An 18,265-nucleotide genomic window follows, 5' to 3' on the forward strand; every position below is an offset into this window, starting at 1 on the left:
ATCACACACGCTAGAAACTTAAATCCACCTGCTACTGTCTGTCACCGAAACCAAATATCGGCGCTAATACTAAAACATCGACTTAGGTACAACAACAAACAATAAAGGGCAATTTAAAACATTAATATTTGTTTGTAAAATGCTGCAATCCACTAATACAGTTTTCAGAAATTTAATTTTCTAAATAATCGTTAAAATATTCACATAAGATATAGCATATTTACTCGGGTGAAAAACCATAATCTTGTAGAAATTGTTTACATTACACCCTGTATTGTACCTAAGTATGGAATATTTTTTAGCGCAATTTTAGAATGTGACTTTCTCATAACTTACGATCGTGCAGATCCAAAATTCCTAAAAAATATATTATATTGTGCGATAAAAATGTTTGCTATTTTACTAGGTTTATTTGAACTAAATGAACTGAAACACATTTCAAAAGGAAGTAATTACAATCTTTTACATTAATTTATATGAACTCAACTCAATTTAGATCAAAGCAAACAACAAATCAAATTAAAACGTTTGTAACATGTTTTGTTATTTTATATCTGAAGGAAATTGAAAAGAAATGAAACACGAAGTTGAACAGCAAGAGCATTGCAAATAACACTACAGTAGTTGCAAATTAATTAAAATCCACATTTTCATTTTTAAACATAACTAAAAGTGCAGACAACTAGCATTGCAACAATTAATTGAAATATACACAGTCTGAAATTGCATTTAAACGGATAACACAAGTTTAAGCAAATATAAATCACAGTAAAATTGACATGTACAGAATACAACACTTTAATGTTTGGCAGGCGGTTTAAATCCAAAGAAATTGAAAACAATGTTTTTCTTCATGCCAACTATAAAATGGATAAAAATGAAAAGGCAAAACAACAACAATAAACTTTTTGAACACTAGGTATTACACTTTAAGTGGGATTGTCCACATTGGTAGTCTCAACATATTACTTTTAGGCAACGAGCTTGAAATCTGGAAATACTGAAAGAACTTGATTCCCTGCGACATTACCAAATGCCAGATATTCTTCGCTATTTTGGTTCTGGACACAAAAAAGCGCCAAACAACAAGAAAAGTGACTGCTTGCCCAAAGTAGCCAAGAAGTTGAATTCTAAAAAACAATGCATTGATTAAGCTGAGAAATCCGTCATTATTCAATTTAATTCAATCTAATTTGTTCATGGGTTTTCTGACAAGTTTATTGTAATATCTTGGTATTTATTAACAGCCTTATTGCCTGCTTGTTAAGAGCTCAGCAACACAGAGTTGTGAACGGGCCCTAAACTGGCCCCCGAATCTGAAAGTACCAGCCCGAAACCCGGTCTGGACCCGAAACATTTTTGAAAAGCTCATTTAGGCCTGAATATTTGATTGACAGGCATATGCATTGAAGCCTCAGGAAAGACCAACACAACAAACACAATAGGCAATTGTTAATAAACAAGGCTTTAGTGCTGTTTGACATTAGGTCAGGTCCTGCAACTGGTTACTTAGTAGTTAAATTTATTCAACAAAATACTGACAAAGAGTGTAAAGTCGGGCTCGAATCAAGGCCGTTTTTAAGAAACCTAAGCCCGATTTACAACTCTGCAGCAATATTATTTGGTAAACAAGTTGTGACAGCAAGCAAAGCTAACTTTTACCTCTGAAGACGGCGCCTCTGAGCTGAGTAATTGTCAAGATCTTCTTTCAACAAATATTTTTTCAAGCCAATTACATATCGGTCAATGTACGTCTGCCAGTTGATTGATCGTGCATCAAAGTTGAAACTCTATAAAAGTGGTTATTTTGTCAATATTATGCAGGTTATTTTGTCAATATTATGCACCAACCTTTTGATCTGACGGTTTTAACTGTGACATGAGCTCTTTTGTTTTTGTGACATCCCAACTCCACTGGTTGGAAATGAAATACTGAAGCACTTTCAAACTATCAGTAACTCTTTGATTCAGTCTCATTGCTCTGTGGAAAATTTATGATTATGAAGTTGCGTCAGATCAACAAAAAACAGTTTTGTTTGACAACAAGATTTTTAAACATTTGTGTGATAAGCAAGACTGCTTTTAATAACAAGTAGTATTAAAATGGGGTTTTACATTATAGTGGTGCGATTTACACCTTTATGTGTCATTAAAAGTTTTTACTATAGTTAATCATTGTACCCTTTACAAACAAGCACTGGGAAACCTTTTACTGCTCACAGTGGTTGAAAAACACCAAGTTTAATCCTAAAGTTTATTGATACAAAATTTAAACCAAAACTTTGTTTGGTGAAGAAAAGATGTAAACTACTGACCCAGATTAATATAAAGCAAAACTAGTGTAATAATGTCATAAGAAATACATATACATACTTTGGTTTTCGTCCGACCATTTTTAGTCCATGATCAAACACATAAGCTGGAACATACTCATAAACAAATGCAAGGAGTCTGTGGAGATGTCTGCAACAAAATTAGAATATGTCATAACTCTGTCAGATGAAAACCTGAATGCAATCAAGTATCTTTTTAACAAAACCTTCAAGATCAGCTGCCCAAAAATGATAAAGATTTATTGCATTTTTTATTGATTCTGCAAAGCAGAGATCCCCAAACCAGGCCCCAGAAGTTTTTACTTCAGCTGGTGTCGCTAAACCACTTTGTAGACAATACTTTAGAATGGCTCTGCATTAGGTAAGCTATGTGGCCATTGTATGTAATTTTTATTTGACCTTCAGTAAAAAATTTGTCAACCTCCGATATAACAAAATACATCCAGTGGTGGGATTCAGTCGGTTCGCACCGGTTCTATAGAACCATCTGACGAAATTTTATGAGATCAGCGAACCGGTTAGCATTACTGGTTTGAATCCCACCACTGGATACAACACTTTTGGTAAAGTATCAAACTTCAGTCAGTGAGTGCGTAGGGATAAAGTTTACAAGATATAAAATAGAGAATATCAGTGGCATACTTGTAGGGTGTGATTTGAACATTCGGACGTCGAATCACGTTGTCAAAAGGATAAACCATGAAAGAGTTGTGAAGCATCGTAACTTAAAAAACAAAAACTAGTCATTGTTTAATGTAAAAATCCACACTGATTAGAAACTGCCATTTGCATTATAAACCATATTACTCAATTTGTTAACATAGTATGTGCCTGGTGCATTTAAAAGACAAACAATTTATAACTGGATATGATCTTCAGTTCTTTTTATTTTCATATTACTATCAATGGTGCCCCATAAATTTTAACTACTTTACAGGTGCAGTCTAAGACAAAAGTTCAACACTGCCGCTTATACTAAACCTAGAATTGTTTTTGTAAGCAGGAACACATGGGTCCCTATACAGCTGAGATGAAAACATTCAAACTGGGATCAGCCATCAAGTGTTAATGCAGACAAGAGATCACGGCATACTTATTGTAAATCATAGTACAAAAGGTTGGTACTGTCAAACTGGCGATCACCTACTAAGAAGCTGACATGTGCAGCATATAAGGCAGGCAACGGTGCTTGTGATTCAACTTTCGGCGGATTCTCCACTGAGCCTGCGTAGCTCAGTTGGGAATGCACAAGTCCCAGAAAGACTCCTGTTGTGGGTTCCAATCCCACCACAGCATAGATTTTTTCTAGCCTAAGCTGTGCCATATAGTAATGAATGGTTGGGGGACCGGCTTAATTCAGTATGATGCCTTTAATTGGCCTGGAGTACTATGAGGTCCCTATACATAATTTTATTTTACAAAATTGGAACCTACCTAATTTTTGAATGGGCAAAGGATTTGTTTTCCCAATTACCAAATTGTAAATTGGAATTGTTTTTCTTCTTTCCATAATATCATGATCGCTCAGTGGAATCAGCTGGTTATTGCTTGAAGATGGAGTTAGACCTAAAATGTTTTGTATTCAACTAAAGATTAGGCAGTAATTACAACATATGGTACAAAAAAAACTAATTAACAGTTGACTGGAAAAATAAAACATTATGTTTATTAAAATCAACCCTATTTCTAGGGTTATTCTTCTATTGGTCAATATACATTTGAGTAAGCTATATTTATTACATATGACTTTTTATTGTTACATCATACAAGCTGTCATATAGGACATCATACTGTGAGGGTTGGACAGAGCAGTTTTCCATGCTGCGGCAATTATTCCATTCACGACCAAATCTGATGGGATAATGTCTACGAAAGTTTTTCCGCTGCCCCATATAGAACATAAAAATCCTTTTCCAACAGCCAAAAACAAACCAGTAGGCCCATTCACATTGTTAATCCAACCCTGAAAAAAAAATTTGGGGGTTTAGTTTATCTTTTTATTTTATCATTATTCAAAAAATCACAAATAAGTGATAAGTATGAATATACTGTTCTTTCCAGCCATATATTAAACATTTTCTTTATATTTACCGGTTAAACAAAACAGAAAATTTGAGTAATAAGTATATTTTTTGGAAAAAGGGGGGAAGATTAGGTATTTCCATAGATGTGTTTATTTTTCAGAAATCCTTTTTCAGAAACTGGTTAATAAAGCTTTCACAGAAATGAACTGCATTTGAACCAGATGATCACAGTATTTGTTTGCCTTTATGTGAAATTAAAATTCTGAAACAAGTTAATGAGTAGCTTTCTCAGAACAAAATGAAGGTCAAACTATTTCAGTTACTTATCCTGAAATCTACAAACAACCAACTTTCTAAGAATCAAAGTGAGATTGAACTTTCCCGTTTACTTTTCCTGAAATGTACAAACAACCAACTTTCTAAGAATCAAAGTGAGATTGAACTTTCCCGTTTACTTTTCCTGAAATGTACAAACAACCAACTTTCTAAGAATCAAAGTGAGATTGAACTTTCCCGTTTACTTTTCCTGAAATCTACAAACAACCAACTTTCTCTGAACTGAAATGAGGTTGAACTTTTGTGTTTACTTTGCATGTAGACTAGAAGAAAATATTTAACACTGCATGGCATGTTGACTTTTTTAGAAATATAACACCAAGTGGCCTTGCACTTTACGGTAAATTGTAACGGACATCTGGAAAAACCTTGATTGCGACATTTGTTTGTTTTCAAACCTGTGATGGTTCTTGATACGTTGACCCGACGATGCTCGGTCGCACGATACAAAGTGGAAGTCCTGCTCCCTCGTTTACGACAACTTCTTCACCAAAAGCTTTTGTCAGGGTGTAAGTGTTCGGCCTGGAACATAAAGTAGTGGTGGTCATATTTTGTAAGCTAGTTAACGTGATGAAACATTTTCTGAATAACATGGTTTAGAATTAAGTTTAATTTAAATGGCTAGCTTTGGTAAAGTAAATAACAAAGTCCGAAGTACTTAAATAAACATTGTATAATTGTTTTATGCAAACAAAATGTTGTCAGTTAACATAAGGTTTCATCTTTTTGGGGGGTAATCTGGAAATTAAAAATTTATTGATCAACAAATAACAAAACACTGAGTTAGGTATTCTATTCATAAAAAGGTTGCTAAAGTCTTGGTTGATTAGAAATGTGATTTTGTGTATTAAGGGTTTTAGTTTTTCATACACATGGGATACTTTAGCAACAAACATAATGGCCCAAATGGACTTAAAAGCAACATACTTTGTATATTTTATTTTGAAGACAGTTGTTCACAAATACACAGCTCAGATGAATATATTGGTAAAACTTGACTTTTCATTTATAAATTTCTTCACCTGTCCTTGAGGATGTCTGGAGTGAGTTTGGTGATCATATCATCTGACATCCATTGCAGGGATTCATGTAGTTTGTTGTAATCTTGTCCGGTTTCATAAACTTCCTCCCCAATGTGCTGCTGGTTGCAATAAGCATAAGCTGCAAAATAAGATGAACATAAATTCATAACTGGGATCAGCCCCAAGCAAGATTTTACAGCACTGCATGAAAACAACTAAAACTACCTTTTCAAAAAAAGCATTTTAGGCTTCAAAAATAAACTTTAAAAAGAAATAATCTCATTGATATTATAGATTATTAAATGTAACTTTTAAATTTAGAATTGTAAGGTTGAGTTTGTTACAAGAATCTTAAAATTAAACAGGTGCATTATTATTTATGGTTGATTTTTCCCTTACCTGTGGAAATGTGAACAAGTGCTTTGAGATTCTTAATTCCCCTGCAAAGACCGATCACAGTTCGAACTGCGAGAGTGTTTACTTGAAATGCAGTTCTAAAAAAATAGTTAAAAACTCTTTGTATGAAATTGCACAAGGTGATGTTAAAATCCCACAAAAATAAACTAGAAGGGAAATTTTCTTTGAGTTTTGGAATTTATTTTCTGATAGCTATTTTATTGTTGGCATTTCCATCATAATTGTGGCACACACATACACGCAAATAACTAGCAGCATTTGTTGATCTGAAAATTTCGCCGTCATATGGTTATAATTGAGGGAATTTTCTTGGTAAATGGTTCAAAACTTCTCAGACACCTTAGTTCTGTAAGCAGAATGAAAAACAAAACTTAAGAAATCTCATGTACCAACCTAAAATGCTCATTGAATTTTACGGTTGCAGCAGAATGGAAGAAAATTTGCACTTCATCTTGGATGAGCTGAACATTGCCCTCATCCAATCCAAATCCTTCTTTTTCCAAATCACATGAAATCGCGACTAACTTTTGCAACAAGCTTTGATCAAAAGTTTTAAAAATCTAAAAAAGCAAAAACGAAATAATTATATAAAATAAAATTACATTGACCCACATTTCCAATTTTGACATTATACCACTCTTACATTATTACTAACTTGTGCAACTTACAAACCTGACAATTTATCATTTTTTCGAGCCTTTCTTCAACACTATCTGATTTCTTGTTTCGCATGAACAGATAAATTTTCTTGACACCCGGACATGATTTAAGGAGTTTAACAATGAGGCATTGTCCAATGAACCCAGTCCCTCCTGTGATTGCAACCGTCTTGTCATTAAAAAATTGGGAAATGCTCTGCAAAGATTCAAATAAACAAGTTATAATTTATTGTTTATCAGTAATACTTTATTTGTAACAAAAAGGTGAAAATTTACTTTTTATTTGAATTAGTTACAGGTAATTCTGTAATAGCAACATATTTTAAAATTAAACAAACAAATAACTAACTGTTTTTATACACTTGAATGCTTTTTTGGGGGTACTTTGTTTAAATTATTTTTAAATTATTTATTTGTAAGGATTTTATTTACTGCATTTTTTTGGGATATATAGTTGAAATTATTTTATTTTTAATTCAATTATTTTAATTTATTTTTATTACCAATTTTTAATAATTTAGTTATTTTTAAAGTTTTCATTGATTTTTTACTTAAGCTTTTTATTATTTAAAATACCTTTTTTAGTAAAATAATTAAAAATAATCTACACAAAATACCCCATCTTACTTAAATAAGATAATTTTTAATTAGCAAATTATACACATACCTTATAATCAAGCAACCAAATGACTTACTGTTTTGCATTTTTGCATTTTTGGGGTATTTTGTGTAAATTATTTTTAATTATTTTACTAAAAAAGGTATTTTAAATAATAAAAAAGCTTAACTAATATAACCCACCATTTCTAAGGTTGCCATTTCAGGGCTTTTGTCTCCAAAAAATCTGCAAACAACAAACAAAAGTTTAAAACCCTGAAAATCACTAGCTAACATAATTGTCATTAAAAAATTACAGAATTATCCATACTGCAACACAGGGCTCTGCGAATAATGCCTTGACTTTGGTTGCTTCAGAAGTTTTGTACTGTTTTTCAAAACCACAAGCACACATGTTCTGTAACTCATTAAAAATCACAAAGTGAAGTTGATAACTGTAAAATAATTTATTTCAAGGTAAATTGTAGTTTGCGGACTTTGGACTTTGAACTATTTCCAGTAAATGCCGGCAACTCGGTGTCAGGATTTCCCAATCTTTTTGGTGTCATGACCCCTTGATAAGGTTTACCAAGTTGCAGTGACCCCAAGGATAAAATTAGCAGGCTAAATTTAAAAGGTAGATAAAATTTCTGAATTTTGGAAAATTTATTGGCCTTATGGTTTTTATTTACAAATTTTCAATAACTAAATTATAGGGTTATTACTGTGAGAATGCAACACAAGTTGGCAGGTGAGGAGTTGATTATGTATTGTAAATGCATGATTGTTAGGTAATACAAGGCAATAATCAGCATTTTGTGAGAATGATTAGGTCTCAACAAATTAAAGATCTACCCTGCTGTAGTTACTAGTTTGGATATTAATTAACAAACAACAGGGGGGAGGAATTTTGAGCACTTTTGTATTTTAATTCTTAAATACATTTTGGATCAAAATGCTTTTTTCTCAAGTAAAGTGGTCCATTAGTTTAATATATTGGGGCTAGTGGCCCATGACCTAAAACAAGTTGGGAACCACGCCTTAGGCGACCCCAGGCAAATTGTCAGTCGACCCCAGTTGGTTGGGAACCGCTGGGCTACTGGGACATAAAGACGACATTTGACGGTGAGCCACAAGTACTGAGGTAAAATTAAAAAATACAAAAACTGAACAAATTATATTGACAAACTATTACCTGTATTTCTTACTAAATGTTGACATTTACGTCAAGTCATTTATTTCAATAAAAATTAATTACTTTTATAAAACTAAATAAGATGTGACGAATAAGTTAGTTTTGAAACACAAACAAATTTATTTCCCATTGTACCTCACAAAATATGTCTCGTACTTTACTCATTTAAAATTTGATTGAGGTATGTTTAAAAAAGAAGCTCATTACCTTGAGAGTCATCTTGATGTTTAAAAGTTTGCTATAATCTGGAGATGGTTTGATAAACTATTGCTTCTTTTCGAATTAATGGGCTTTGCCGTAAATGCTGGTCTTTCATCGACTTTTGACGTGGTTTTAGGCACACGTTTGGTTGCATGTTGTTTTCGCTCTATTACTTTTTGCATTTATAACTCAATAAATTTACACAACTTTTCTAAAGTATGCAAAAATGTCATTGAAGCATTTGATAAACGGCATTGCATTAACACAGTTTTTCTATCAAATGGAGAAAGAGTGTGGAAACGTTTAAATAATTACATTAATTACACTTAATACTGTTGCAAACAGTCAACAAAACACTTTTATACTTCAAAGACGCTGGAAACAAACTAAAAAATATCTGGTACCCGCCTTCACTGTTTCGCCAAAGGTTATCCCAAAATTCAAACACACGATGTAAGGTACAACATCAAATCATTTTTAATTAAAGTTGCAGCCAAGAATACCGAAATGAAAGTTCAGCATAGTTTTAATATTTTATGGTTTATCTTGCATTGGTGATTTGATAGCATGTAGTACCCTGTGCTGGGTAGATGTACATTTTAAATGCACATAATTACAATTTTCAAGAAACACAATATGCAATCATAATAATGTGATAAAAACAAGCCTGAAGGCAACGCCACAAACCAGACTTTCACACAAACTAAAAACTGCTACTTCACACTAACTTGTTTCAACATTCGAATGGGTTTCATTACGTTCAGAAGGTTTTGCTGTTAACGTATGTTAATTTTTGTTACCTGGGGTACTTGGCTATAAACTGTTGTCAAATTTGAAATCGAAAAATACATGTAAAACAGTTTGTTTGCCAAAACAAGTCAATACACAGTAAGCTAGATTTTTTACCATATGTTAGCTCGCATGGATTAGTTTTTTAGTGCAACTTTAGAATGTGACCTTATCCTAACCACATCGTGCAGCTCTTTAATTCTGAATAAAAACAAAAAAATCGTTAAATTAAAATGTCTGCCACTTCAATAAGTATCTTTAAATACTAAATAAGAACTCAATTAGTAAAAAGAAGTAATAACAAGCTTATAAGTTATTTTTATGTACTCAACTCAATTCAGATCAATGCAAACAACATTCTCCTTTCCATGAACATAAATTAAAACGTTTGTAACATGTTTTGTTATTTTATATCAGAAGGAAATTGAAAAGAAATGAAACACGAAGTTGAACAGCAAGAGCATTGCAAATAACACTACAGTAGTTGCAAATTAATTGAAATCCAAATTTGCATTTTTTTAAGTGCGGAAAACGAGCATTGCAGCAATTAATTGAAATATACACAGTCTAATATTGCATTTAAACGGATAACACAAGTTTAAGCAAATACAATTCACAGTAAAATTTACATGTACAGAATAAAACACTTTAATGTTTGGCAGGCAGTTTAAAATTGAAAATCCAAAAGAAACAAACAATATTTTTCTTTGTGCCATGCCAAACATGCGATGGAACGGAAAAGACAAAACAACAACCACAAACTTTTTGAACACAACGTATTACAATTTGAATGGAATTGTCCACATTGGCACTTTTAAAATATTACGTATAGGCAATGAGCTTGAAATCTGGAAATACTGAAAGAACTTGATTCCCTGTGACATTACCAAATGCCAGATGTTTCTCGCTATTGTGGTCCTGGACACCAGGAGGCGCCAAACAACAAGAAAAGTGACTGCTTGCCCAAAGTAGCCAAAAAGTCGAATTCTAAAAAAAGGATGAATTAATAAGCTAAGAACACTGTGGTCAGGTTTTTTTTTTAAGGTTTGGTTTGGGTGCCTGCTAAGTAGTTTTAAGAGACCGCAAGTGTTTCATTTAAATACCAAAAACTGTGGTTGTAGTTGCAAGTCCAAATTTTGGGAAACCGCTGGAGAAATTTGGGGGACCGTTTCGGTCCCCCAAAACACCTTAAAAAAAACACTGACTGTGGTTATTCAATTTAATTCAATCAATTTTAAACAGACTCAGATAAAAAATTTACAGGTTTTTTGTGGTGGATGATGTTTTTCCAGAGGGGAAATTTATCAATCTGAATTTCAAAACTTGCTCGGAGACAAGAAAGAAAATCAACTAAACGCCAATATAGACAATAGGGTATATTGCAATATTTTAGTTTTTATTATTGTCTGCCTGTTAAGAGCTCAGCAACATAGAGTTGTCGGGTCCAAAGCTGGCCCCAAACCCAAAAGTACAAGTCCAAATCCCGGACCAAACCTGAAATGTTTTCGAGAAGCCTGTTTACGCCCAGATATTTGATTGACAGGCTTATGCATTGAAGACTTAGCAAAGACCAAGACAACAGAAACAATAGGCAATTGAACAAGGTGTTTAAGGGCTGATTGACATAAGGTCCAGCAACTAGCTACTTTGGTTAGCCAGTTAAATTTATTCCAGAAAATACTGACACAGAGTGTAAAGTCAGGCCCGAATCAAGCCCGTTTTTTAGGAAACTGAAGCCTGAACCCGGCCCAAAAAGCCAGACTTACAACTACTCTGCAGCAATATTATTTGGTAAACAAGTTGTGACAGCAAGCAAATTTTATTTTTACCTCTGAAGACGACGCCTCTGTGCAGGGTAACCATCAAGATCTTCTTTCAACAAATATTGTTTTATTCCAATCACAAAGCGATCGCAGTACGTCTGCCAGTGGATCGATCGTGCATCAAAGTTGAAAGACTTAAAATTTGCAATGAAACAAAATATTATCAACATGGAGTTTTATTTTTAAATTAGTTTTTTTATTGTTTTCGCAATATTTTTGTCATGGATGACACTGCTCAAGGTCTAACAATGATGTAATATTTTTCTCATTTTGCCATCAAACCCTAATGTAATAGGAATTGCATTCAACCAACACAAAAAAATCATGGCATGAAGCTAAGGACGTCCAACCTGTTGATCTGATGAATTTAACTGTGATACGAGCTCCAAAGTTTTTGTCACATCCCAATCCCACTGGTTATAAATGAAAAAATGGAGAACTCTTAAACTTTCATTTAGTCGATGATTCAATCTCATTGCCCTGTGAAGAATTTATGATTAACAAGTTGCGTCAGATCAACAACAAAAAAGTTTTGTTTGCAGCAGGTTGCAGAGAAAACAGACAAACACCCAAACAAGATTTTAAAACTTTTGTGTGATAAGTAAAAAAGCTTCTAATAACCAATAATATTCAAATAGGGTTTTACATTTGAGTGGTGCCATTTACACCTTCATTGTGTCATCAAGAATTAATACAGGAGATAATCATTGAACCATTTCACAAACAGGATCCTGGAAATCTTACATGGCTCCTTGCGGGCATCAGCATGGTTAAAAACACCAAGTTTAAGCCTAAAGTTTAAAGAAATTTAACCAGGACTTGGTGAAGAAAAGATGTAAACTATTGACCCTGATTACTATAAAACACAACTAGTGTAATAAAGTCATAAGAAATACCTACATTGGTTTGCGTCCGACCATTACCAGTCCGCGATCAAACACATAAGCTGGAAGATACTCATAAACAAATGTAAAGAGCTTTCGGAAATGTCTGCAAAATGATAGAACATGTTAACTCTGTCAGATGAAAACCTTAATGCAATTTAGTATCTTTTTTAACAAAACCTTCAAGATCAGCTGCCCAAAATTATAAAGAATTATTCCATTTTTTCTCATTCTGTAGAGCAGAGGTCCCCAAACCAGGGCCCAGAGGTATTTATTCCAGCTGGTGGCGCTAAAGTGCTTTGTAGACAATACTTTATAATGGCTCTGCATTAGGTAAGCTATGTGGCTGTTGCATGTAATTTTTATCCAACCTTAAGTAAAAAAGTTTGGTGACCCCCGCTATAAAGAAATACACTTTTTCTGGGTAAGGTTTACATGATATAAAGTGGAAAATATCAGTGGCGTACTTGTTGGGGATGATTTTGAGATTTGGATGTCGAATCAAGTTGTCAAAGGGATAAGCCATGTATGAGTTATGAAGCATCGAAACTTAAAAAACAAAAAGTAGTCATTGTTTAATGTAAAAATCCACACTGATTAGAAACTGTCATTTGGATTATAAAAGCATGTTATTCAAGTTGTTAACATAATATGGGTAATTTCGATCACCTTGGTACATTGCCTGGTGCATTTAAAAGAAAAATAATTTATAACTTGATATGATCTTTGGTTCATGTTATTTTCATGTTACTATCAATGGTACAACCTAAAATTTAAACTATTTGAAGATAAAAGTGCAACACTGCCCTTATATTAAACCTAGAATATAGGTACACACAATTTTATTTTACAATTTGGAAACTTACCTAAATTTTTAAGAGGTAAAGGATTTGTTTTTCCGACTACCAAATTGTAAATCGGAATTGTTTTTCTTCTTTCCATAATATCATGATTGCTCAGTGGAATCAACTGGTTATTGCTTGAAGATGGAGTTTGACCTAAAATGTTTTAAATTCAACTAACTTACTCTCAACATATGGTACAAACATAAAAAAACTTTATGTAACAGTTGACTGGAAAAATAAAATATTGTAGCGAGGTGTTGATTCGAGGTACATCTCAATAGAATAACACAATTTGCGAATACGCCGCATAAGACGAGAGTCAGAGAAAGAAAGCAATCTGTCCGTTTCGCTGTAGTATGAAGGCACACGATAACGGTAGTGAGAGAGGCCGCTATAATGTTATGTTTTTTCAAATCAACCCAATTTAGGAAATTGGTCTCTCAAAAGGCAATATGAGTGTGCTGTGAATATCACATTATGACATGTCATTGTTACATCATACAAGTTGTTATTTATGACATCATACTTTGAAGGTTGGACAAAGCAGTTTTCCATGCTGCAGCAATCATTGCATTGACGACAAAATCTGATGGAATAATGTCCTGCTTTGTCTTTCCGCTGCACCATAAAGAACATAAAAGTCCTTTCCCAGTCGCTAAAATAACACCAGTGCACCCATTCACATTGTCGCACCAACCCTGAAAGAATATGATTTATTATATTCATTTCAAAACTAGAAGGGTGGCTCAGCACATTTTGCCATTACACATACACTGTAATCTTTTATGAAACTATTAAGTGTGTTTACTTTTTCATAAATCGTATTTTGGAAACCGGTTAATAAATAGTTTTCTCAGAAACGAACTGCATTTGAACCGGAGGATCACAGAACTTAAACAACGAACATTGTTAATTTGTTTACTTTTATCTGAAATAATATTTCAGAAACCGGTTAATAAGTGGCTTTCTCAGAACAAACATGCGGTTGAACTTTAAGTTAAACTTTTCCGTTTACTTTTCCTGAAATCTACAAACAACCAGCTTTATCAAAACTGAAATGGCTTGAACTTTATGAGAAATTGCAACGGACATCTGGAAAACCCTTTGGATTGCGACATTGTTTGTTTTCAAACCTGTGATGGTTCTTGATACGTTGACCCGATGATGCTCGGTCGCACGATACAAAGTGGAAGCCCTGCTCCCTCGTTTACGACAACTTCTTCTCCAAAAGCTTTTGTCAGGATGTAAGTGTTTGGCCTGGAACTATAGAAGAAGTGGTGGTCATATTTAGTATGCTGAGCAACTAAACAAAAAGTTTTGGTCAGAAATAAAAATGGTTTATTATTCAATCTTTGACAAACGCTTGTCATCATCAGTCGATATTTTATTTTGACAAAAAAAATTGTTTTGAAGGTGTAACCCTATTTATACAAAATAAACAATTTTCCTTTTGTTTTTAAATTTCTTCACCTTGAGTAAACTGTGGGTCGGCTTAGATGAAATATTGGTAAAACTTTACCTATCCTTGAGGATGTCTGGAGTGAGTTTGGTGATCATATCATCTGACATCCATTGCAGGGATTCATGTAGTTTGTTGTAATCTTGTCCGGTTTCATAAACTTCCTCCCCAATGTGCTGCTGGTTACAATGAGAATAAGCTGAAAAGCATTTGCACATTTCTTAAGGAAGACATAATTCCAGAAAAAATTTTCAGAAAAAAGTACCCAATAAGACGAGCATATGTCAAAACATCCTAATTTATTTTTAAACTTTAAATTGTGAGCAACAAAAGTTAATTTTATGTGGACAACAATTTTGTGATTTTGTAATGCCCTTATTGCTTTTCAAATATTTAATCTGAAGACAAGCAATTTTATTTTGAGAAAATCACAACATGGCTGTTATAACACTTTCTATTTACAACAGACATTTTTTTATCCTTCTTAATTGTTTTCATAAGAACAAACAAAAAAGACAAGCAAGATTTTACAGCACTGCATAAAAACAATAAAACTACCTTTTCAAAAAAATAAAAAATGACAAAAAAGCATTTTAGGCTTCAATAATAAACTTGTACTTGAAATAGCCTTATGGTTATAATAGGTTATTACATGTAACTTTATAAATTTAAAATTTGTAAGGTTTGGAGTATCGAGATGACTTATATTGCGTTGTTATTTATGGTTGATTTTACTTACCTGTGGAAACGTGAACAAGGGCTTTGAGATTCTTAATTCCCCTGCAAAGACCGATCACAGTTCGAACTGCAAGAGTGTTTACTTGAAATGCAGTTCTAAAAAAACAAAAATAAGATAAAAAACTCTTAGTATGAAATTGCACAAGGTGATGTTAAAATCCCACAAAAATAAGCTAGAAGGGAAATTTTCTTTGAGTTTTGGAATTTATTTTCTGATTAGTATTTTATTGTTGGCATTTCCATCATAATTGTGGCTATAAGCAGAAACAAATGGGTCCCCACACACATTCATGGAAATCACTAGCAGTATTTTCATCTGGAAATTGCTCCATCATATGATTCTAATTTAGAGAATTTTTCTTGGAAAATGATATAACATTCTCAGACACCCTGCATAATTGAAAACAATTTTGAGAAAACTCAACCTTAAATGTTCATTGAATTTTACAGTTGCAGCAGAATGGAAGAAAATTTGCACTTCATCTTGGATGAGCCGAACATTGCCCTCATCCAATCCAATTCCTTCTTTTTCCAAATCACATGGAATTGCGACTAACTTTTGCAACAAGCTTTGATCAAAAGTTTTAAATATCTGAAAGAACAGGAACAAAACAAAAATAAGAAATCCGTTTCACATTGATTCACATTCCCAATTTTGACATTATACTACTTTTTGACTTGTGAATCTTACTAACCTGAGAATTTATCATTTTTTCGAGCCTTTCTTCAATGCTTGTAGATTTTTTATTTCGCATGAACAGATAAATTTTCTTGACACCCGGACATGATTTAAGGAGTTTAACAATGAGGCATTGTCCAATGAACCCAGTTCCTCCTGTGATTGCGACCGTCTTGTCATTAAAAAATTCTGAAATACTCTGCAAAGATTTAAACATACAAGTTTTAATTTGTTGTCTATCAGTAATATTTTATTTGCAAACATAAAGGTAAGAATTTTCATTTTTATTTGAATTAGTTACAGGAAATTCTGTAATAGACATATCTAAAAATTAAACAAACAAATGACTTACTGTTTTTATAAACTTAAATGCTTTTTTTGGGGGGGGGGGGGGGGATTTTTGGGAGTATTTTTTTATTTTTATATATTTTTATCAATTAAGTTTTCTATAAAGTTTTTGTTATTTTTTTACTTAAATTAGTTAAAGATACTTCTTTATTAACATACATACAAATACCTTAAAATCAGGAAAATAAATGACTTACTGTCTTTTTTATCAACTTAAATGCATTTTGAGGGTATTTTGTTCAAATTATTTTTAATTATTTTGCTAAGACAGGATAGACAGGTATTTTGAATGATAAAAAAGCTTAACTAATATAACCCACCATTTCTAAGGTTGCCATTCTGCAGCTTTTGTCTCCCAAAAATCTGTAAACAACAAACAAAAGTTTAAACTTCTAAAAATCACTAACTGATATAAACGTGATTAAAAAATTACAGAAATATCCATACTGCAACAGTGCTCTGCGAATAATGCCTTGGCATTCAGCGCTTTGGAAGTTTTGTACTTTGTTTCAAACCCACAAGCACACATGTTCTGTAACTCATTACCACAATGTCAAGTCGGTAACTGTAAAATAATTGATTTCAAAGTAAATTGTGGTTTGCCGCGTTTGAACAATTTCCAGTAAAACACCGACGTGGGTATCGTATCAACGGGCTACTGGGACATAAAGACGAAATTTGACTGGGGCCAGAAGTACTGAGGTAGAATCAAACAAAAAAAACTGAACAAACTTTGTGGACAAACTATTACCTTTATTACTTACTAACTGTTTATATATAAGTTAAGTAATTTTGTTTCAATAAAATTATAATTACTTTGAAAGATGTGAGACGAATAAATTAATTCTGAAACACAAACAGCATATTTACTTGCAACTGTACCTTACAAAATGTGTTACATAGTTTACTAATGTACAATTTGCTTGATGTATGTTTGAAAAAGAAAAGTCACAAAAATAACCAAGCACATACCTTAAAAGTCATCTGAATGTTTAAAAGTGAGCTACGATTATCTGTAGATGGTTTGATAAACGATTGCTTCTTTTCGAATAACTTGTTTTTTCCCAGCAAGTCTTCCACAGACATTTGGCCGTAGTTTGTGACACACATCAGGTTGCATGTTGTTTTTCGCTCGATTACTTACACTCTTTACATTGGTACGCCTAATAAACTTACGAAAATTTTCCAAAACATGCAAAAGTGTCATTGAGGCATTTTGTAAACGGTCTTGCATTTACTCAGTTTTTTTATCAAATGCAGTAAGAGTGTGGAAAACGAACGAATGCCGTGTTAAAACACTGAATAAACAGAACTTATTATTGTTACATACAGTTAACAAAACACTGAAACTATTATACTTCAAAAGACGCCGGAAACCAATTAAATCTACTTGCTTCTGTCTGTCACACTGATCTCTACAAACGACAAACGTGTAGAAAGCGATCAGTGAATTTAAGCCTTAACACATTTTGTAAGGTACAATTAACAATTACAGATAAATATACTGTTCGTGGTTCAAATTAAATTATTAATCGTGTTACATTTTTTAATTAGTCACAAATTCATTTGAATAGTTTTGCAATAAAATTCTTTAGATTTTATGTTGTTTAATTTTACTTCAGTATTGTGGCACAGCGTGGAAGAAGGAAACAATTTCGTCTTTATTTTCCAGTAGTCAATGGATACAATACCGACGCCGAATTGCCGGTTCAAAAGTTCAAAGTCCATGAAACGGCGCAAAACACATATTTACTTTAAAAGTGATGATTTTACAGTTTTTAACATGGCTTGACTTCGTGATTTTGGATAAGTTATACCAATAATGTGCTTAGGGTTTTGTAAAAACGTACAAAACTTCCGCAGCGACCAAAGCCAAGGCATTATTTGCTAAACAGTGTGAGCACTATTGCAGTATG

At 32.9% G+C, this 18,265-nt stretch overlaps 2 protein-coding genes across 3 annotated transcripts; both read right to left on the reverse strand.

Moving 5' to 3' along the window:
• Positions 1–514: 514 nt before the first annotated feature.
• LOC145233888 (fatty acyl-CoA reductase 1-like) lies at positions 515–9,076 on the reverse strand. Of its 2 annotated transcripts, none has more exons than XM_080098656.1 (14): positions 8,791–9,076; positions 7,593–7,635; positions 6,805–6,987; positions 6,526–6,692; positions 6,115–6,209; positions 5,716–5,854; positions 5,092–5,215; positions 4,125–4,296; positions 3,768–3,899; positions 2,976–3,057; positions 2,374–2,463; positions 1,852–1,981; positions 1,663–1,790; positions 515–1,130 (listed from the first exon to the last, which is right to left on the reverse strand). In XM_080098656.1, exons 2-14 carry the CDS (start codon positions 7,608–7,610, stop codon positions 923–925), a joined length of 1,668 nt encoding a protein of 555 aa, XP_079954782.1. In that variant the 5' UTR covers positions 7,611–7,635; positions 8,791–9,076; the 3' UTR covers positions 515–922. The 2 variants fall into 2 exon arrangements, with proteins under 2 accessions (XP_079954782.1, XP_079954781.1); XM_080098655.1 differs by lacking the exon at positions 8,791–9,076 and adding an exon at positions 7,706–7,840.
• A 799-nt stretch (positions 9,077–9,875) lies between these two features.
• Positions 9,876–17,895, reverse strand: LOC145233890 (fatty acyl-CoA reductase 1-like). The gene is made up of 15 exons (XM_080098657.1): positions 17,322–17,895; positions 16,783–16,914; positions 16,670–16,712; positions 16,018–16,200; positions 15,748–15,914; positions 15,324–15,418; positions 14,645–14,783; positions 14,259–14,388; positions 13,652–13,823; positions 13,147–13,278; positions 12,748–12,829; positions 12,297–12,386; positions 11,747–11,876; positions 11,403–11,530; positions 9,876–10,560 (listed from the first exon to the last, which is right to left on the reverse strand). Exons 2-15 carry the CDS (start codon positions 16,827–16,829, stop codon positions 10,353–10,355), a joined length of 1,746 nt encoding a protein of 581 aa, XP_079954783.1. The 5' UTR covers positions 16,830–16,914; positions 17,322–17,895; the 3' UTR covers positions 9,876–10,352.
• Positions 17,896–18,265: the final 370 nt, after the last annotated feature.

This window comes from Phallusia mammillata, chromosome 6, assembly GCF_965637545.1.
Source record: "Phallusia mammillata chromosome 6, kaPhaMamm4.hap1.1, whole genome shotgun sequence".
Classification (NCBI taxonomy): Eukaryota; Metazoa; Chordata; class Ascidiacea; order Phlebobranchia; family Ascidiidae; genus Phallusia; species Phallusia mammillata.

What these genes read in the sequence shown, in the direction of transcription:
- LOC145233888 (XM_080098655.1), bottom strand. Translation starts at nt 7,803, where the DNA reads ATGTGTGCTTGTGGTTTTGAAAAACAGTACAAAACTTCTGAAGCAACC. An exon ending in ACTTGTTCACATTTCCACAG is followed by an intron (nt 5,855 to 6,114) that starts GTAAGGGAAAAA and finishes CTTATTTTGCAG; the next exon opens with CTTATGCTTATTGCAACCAG. An exon ending in TTTGCCCATTCAAAAATTAG is followed by an intron (nt 3,058 to 3,767) that starts GTAGGTTCCAAT and finishes TTGTTTTTTAAG; the next exon opens with TTACGATGCTTCACAACTCT.
- LOC145233890 (XM_080098657.1), bottom strand. Translation starts at nt 16,829, where the DNA reads ATGCCAAGGCATTATTCGCAGAGCACTGTTGCAGTATGGATATTTCT. An exon ending in CGTATCAAGAACCATCACAG is followed by an intron (nt 13,824 to 14,258) that starts GTTTGAAAACAA and finishes ATATTCTTTCAG; the next exon opens with GGTTGGTGCGACAATGTGAA. An exon ending in ATGGTCGGACGCAAACCAAT is followed by an intron (nt 11,877 to 12,296) that starts GTAGGTATTTCT and finishes AATTCTTCACAG; the next exon opens with GGCAATGAGATTGAATCATC.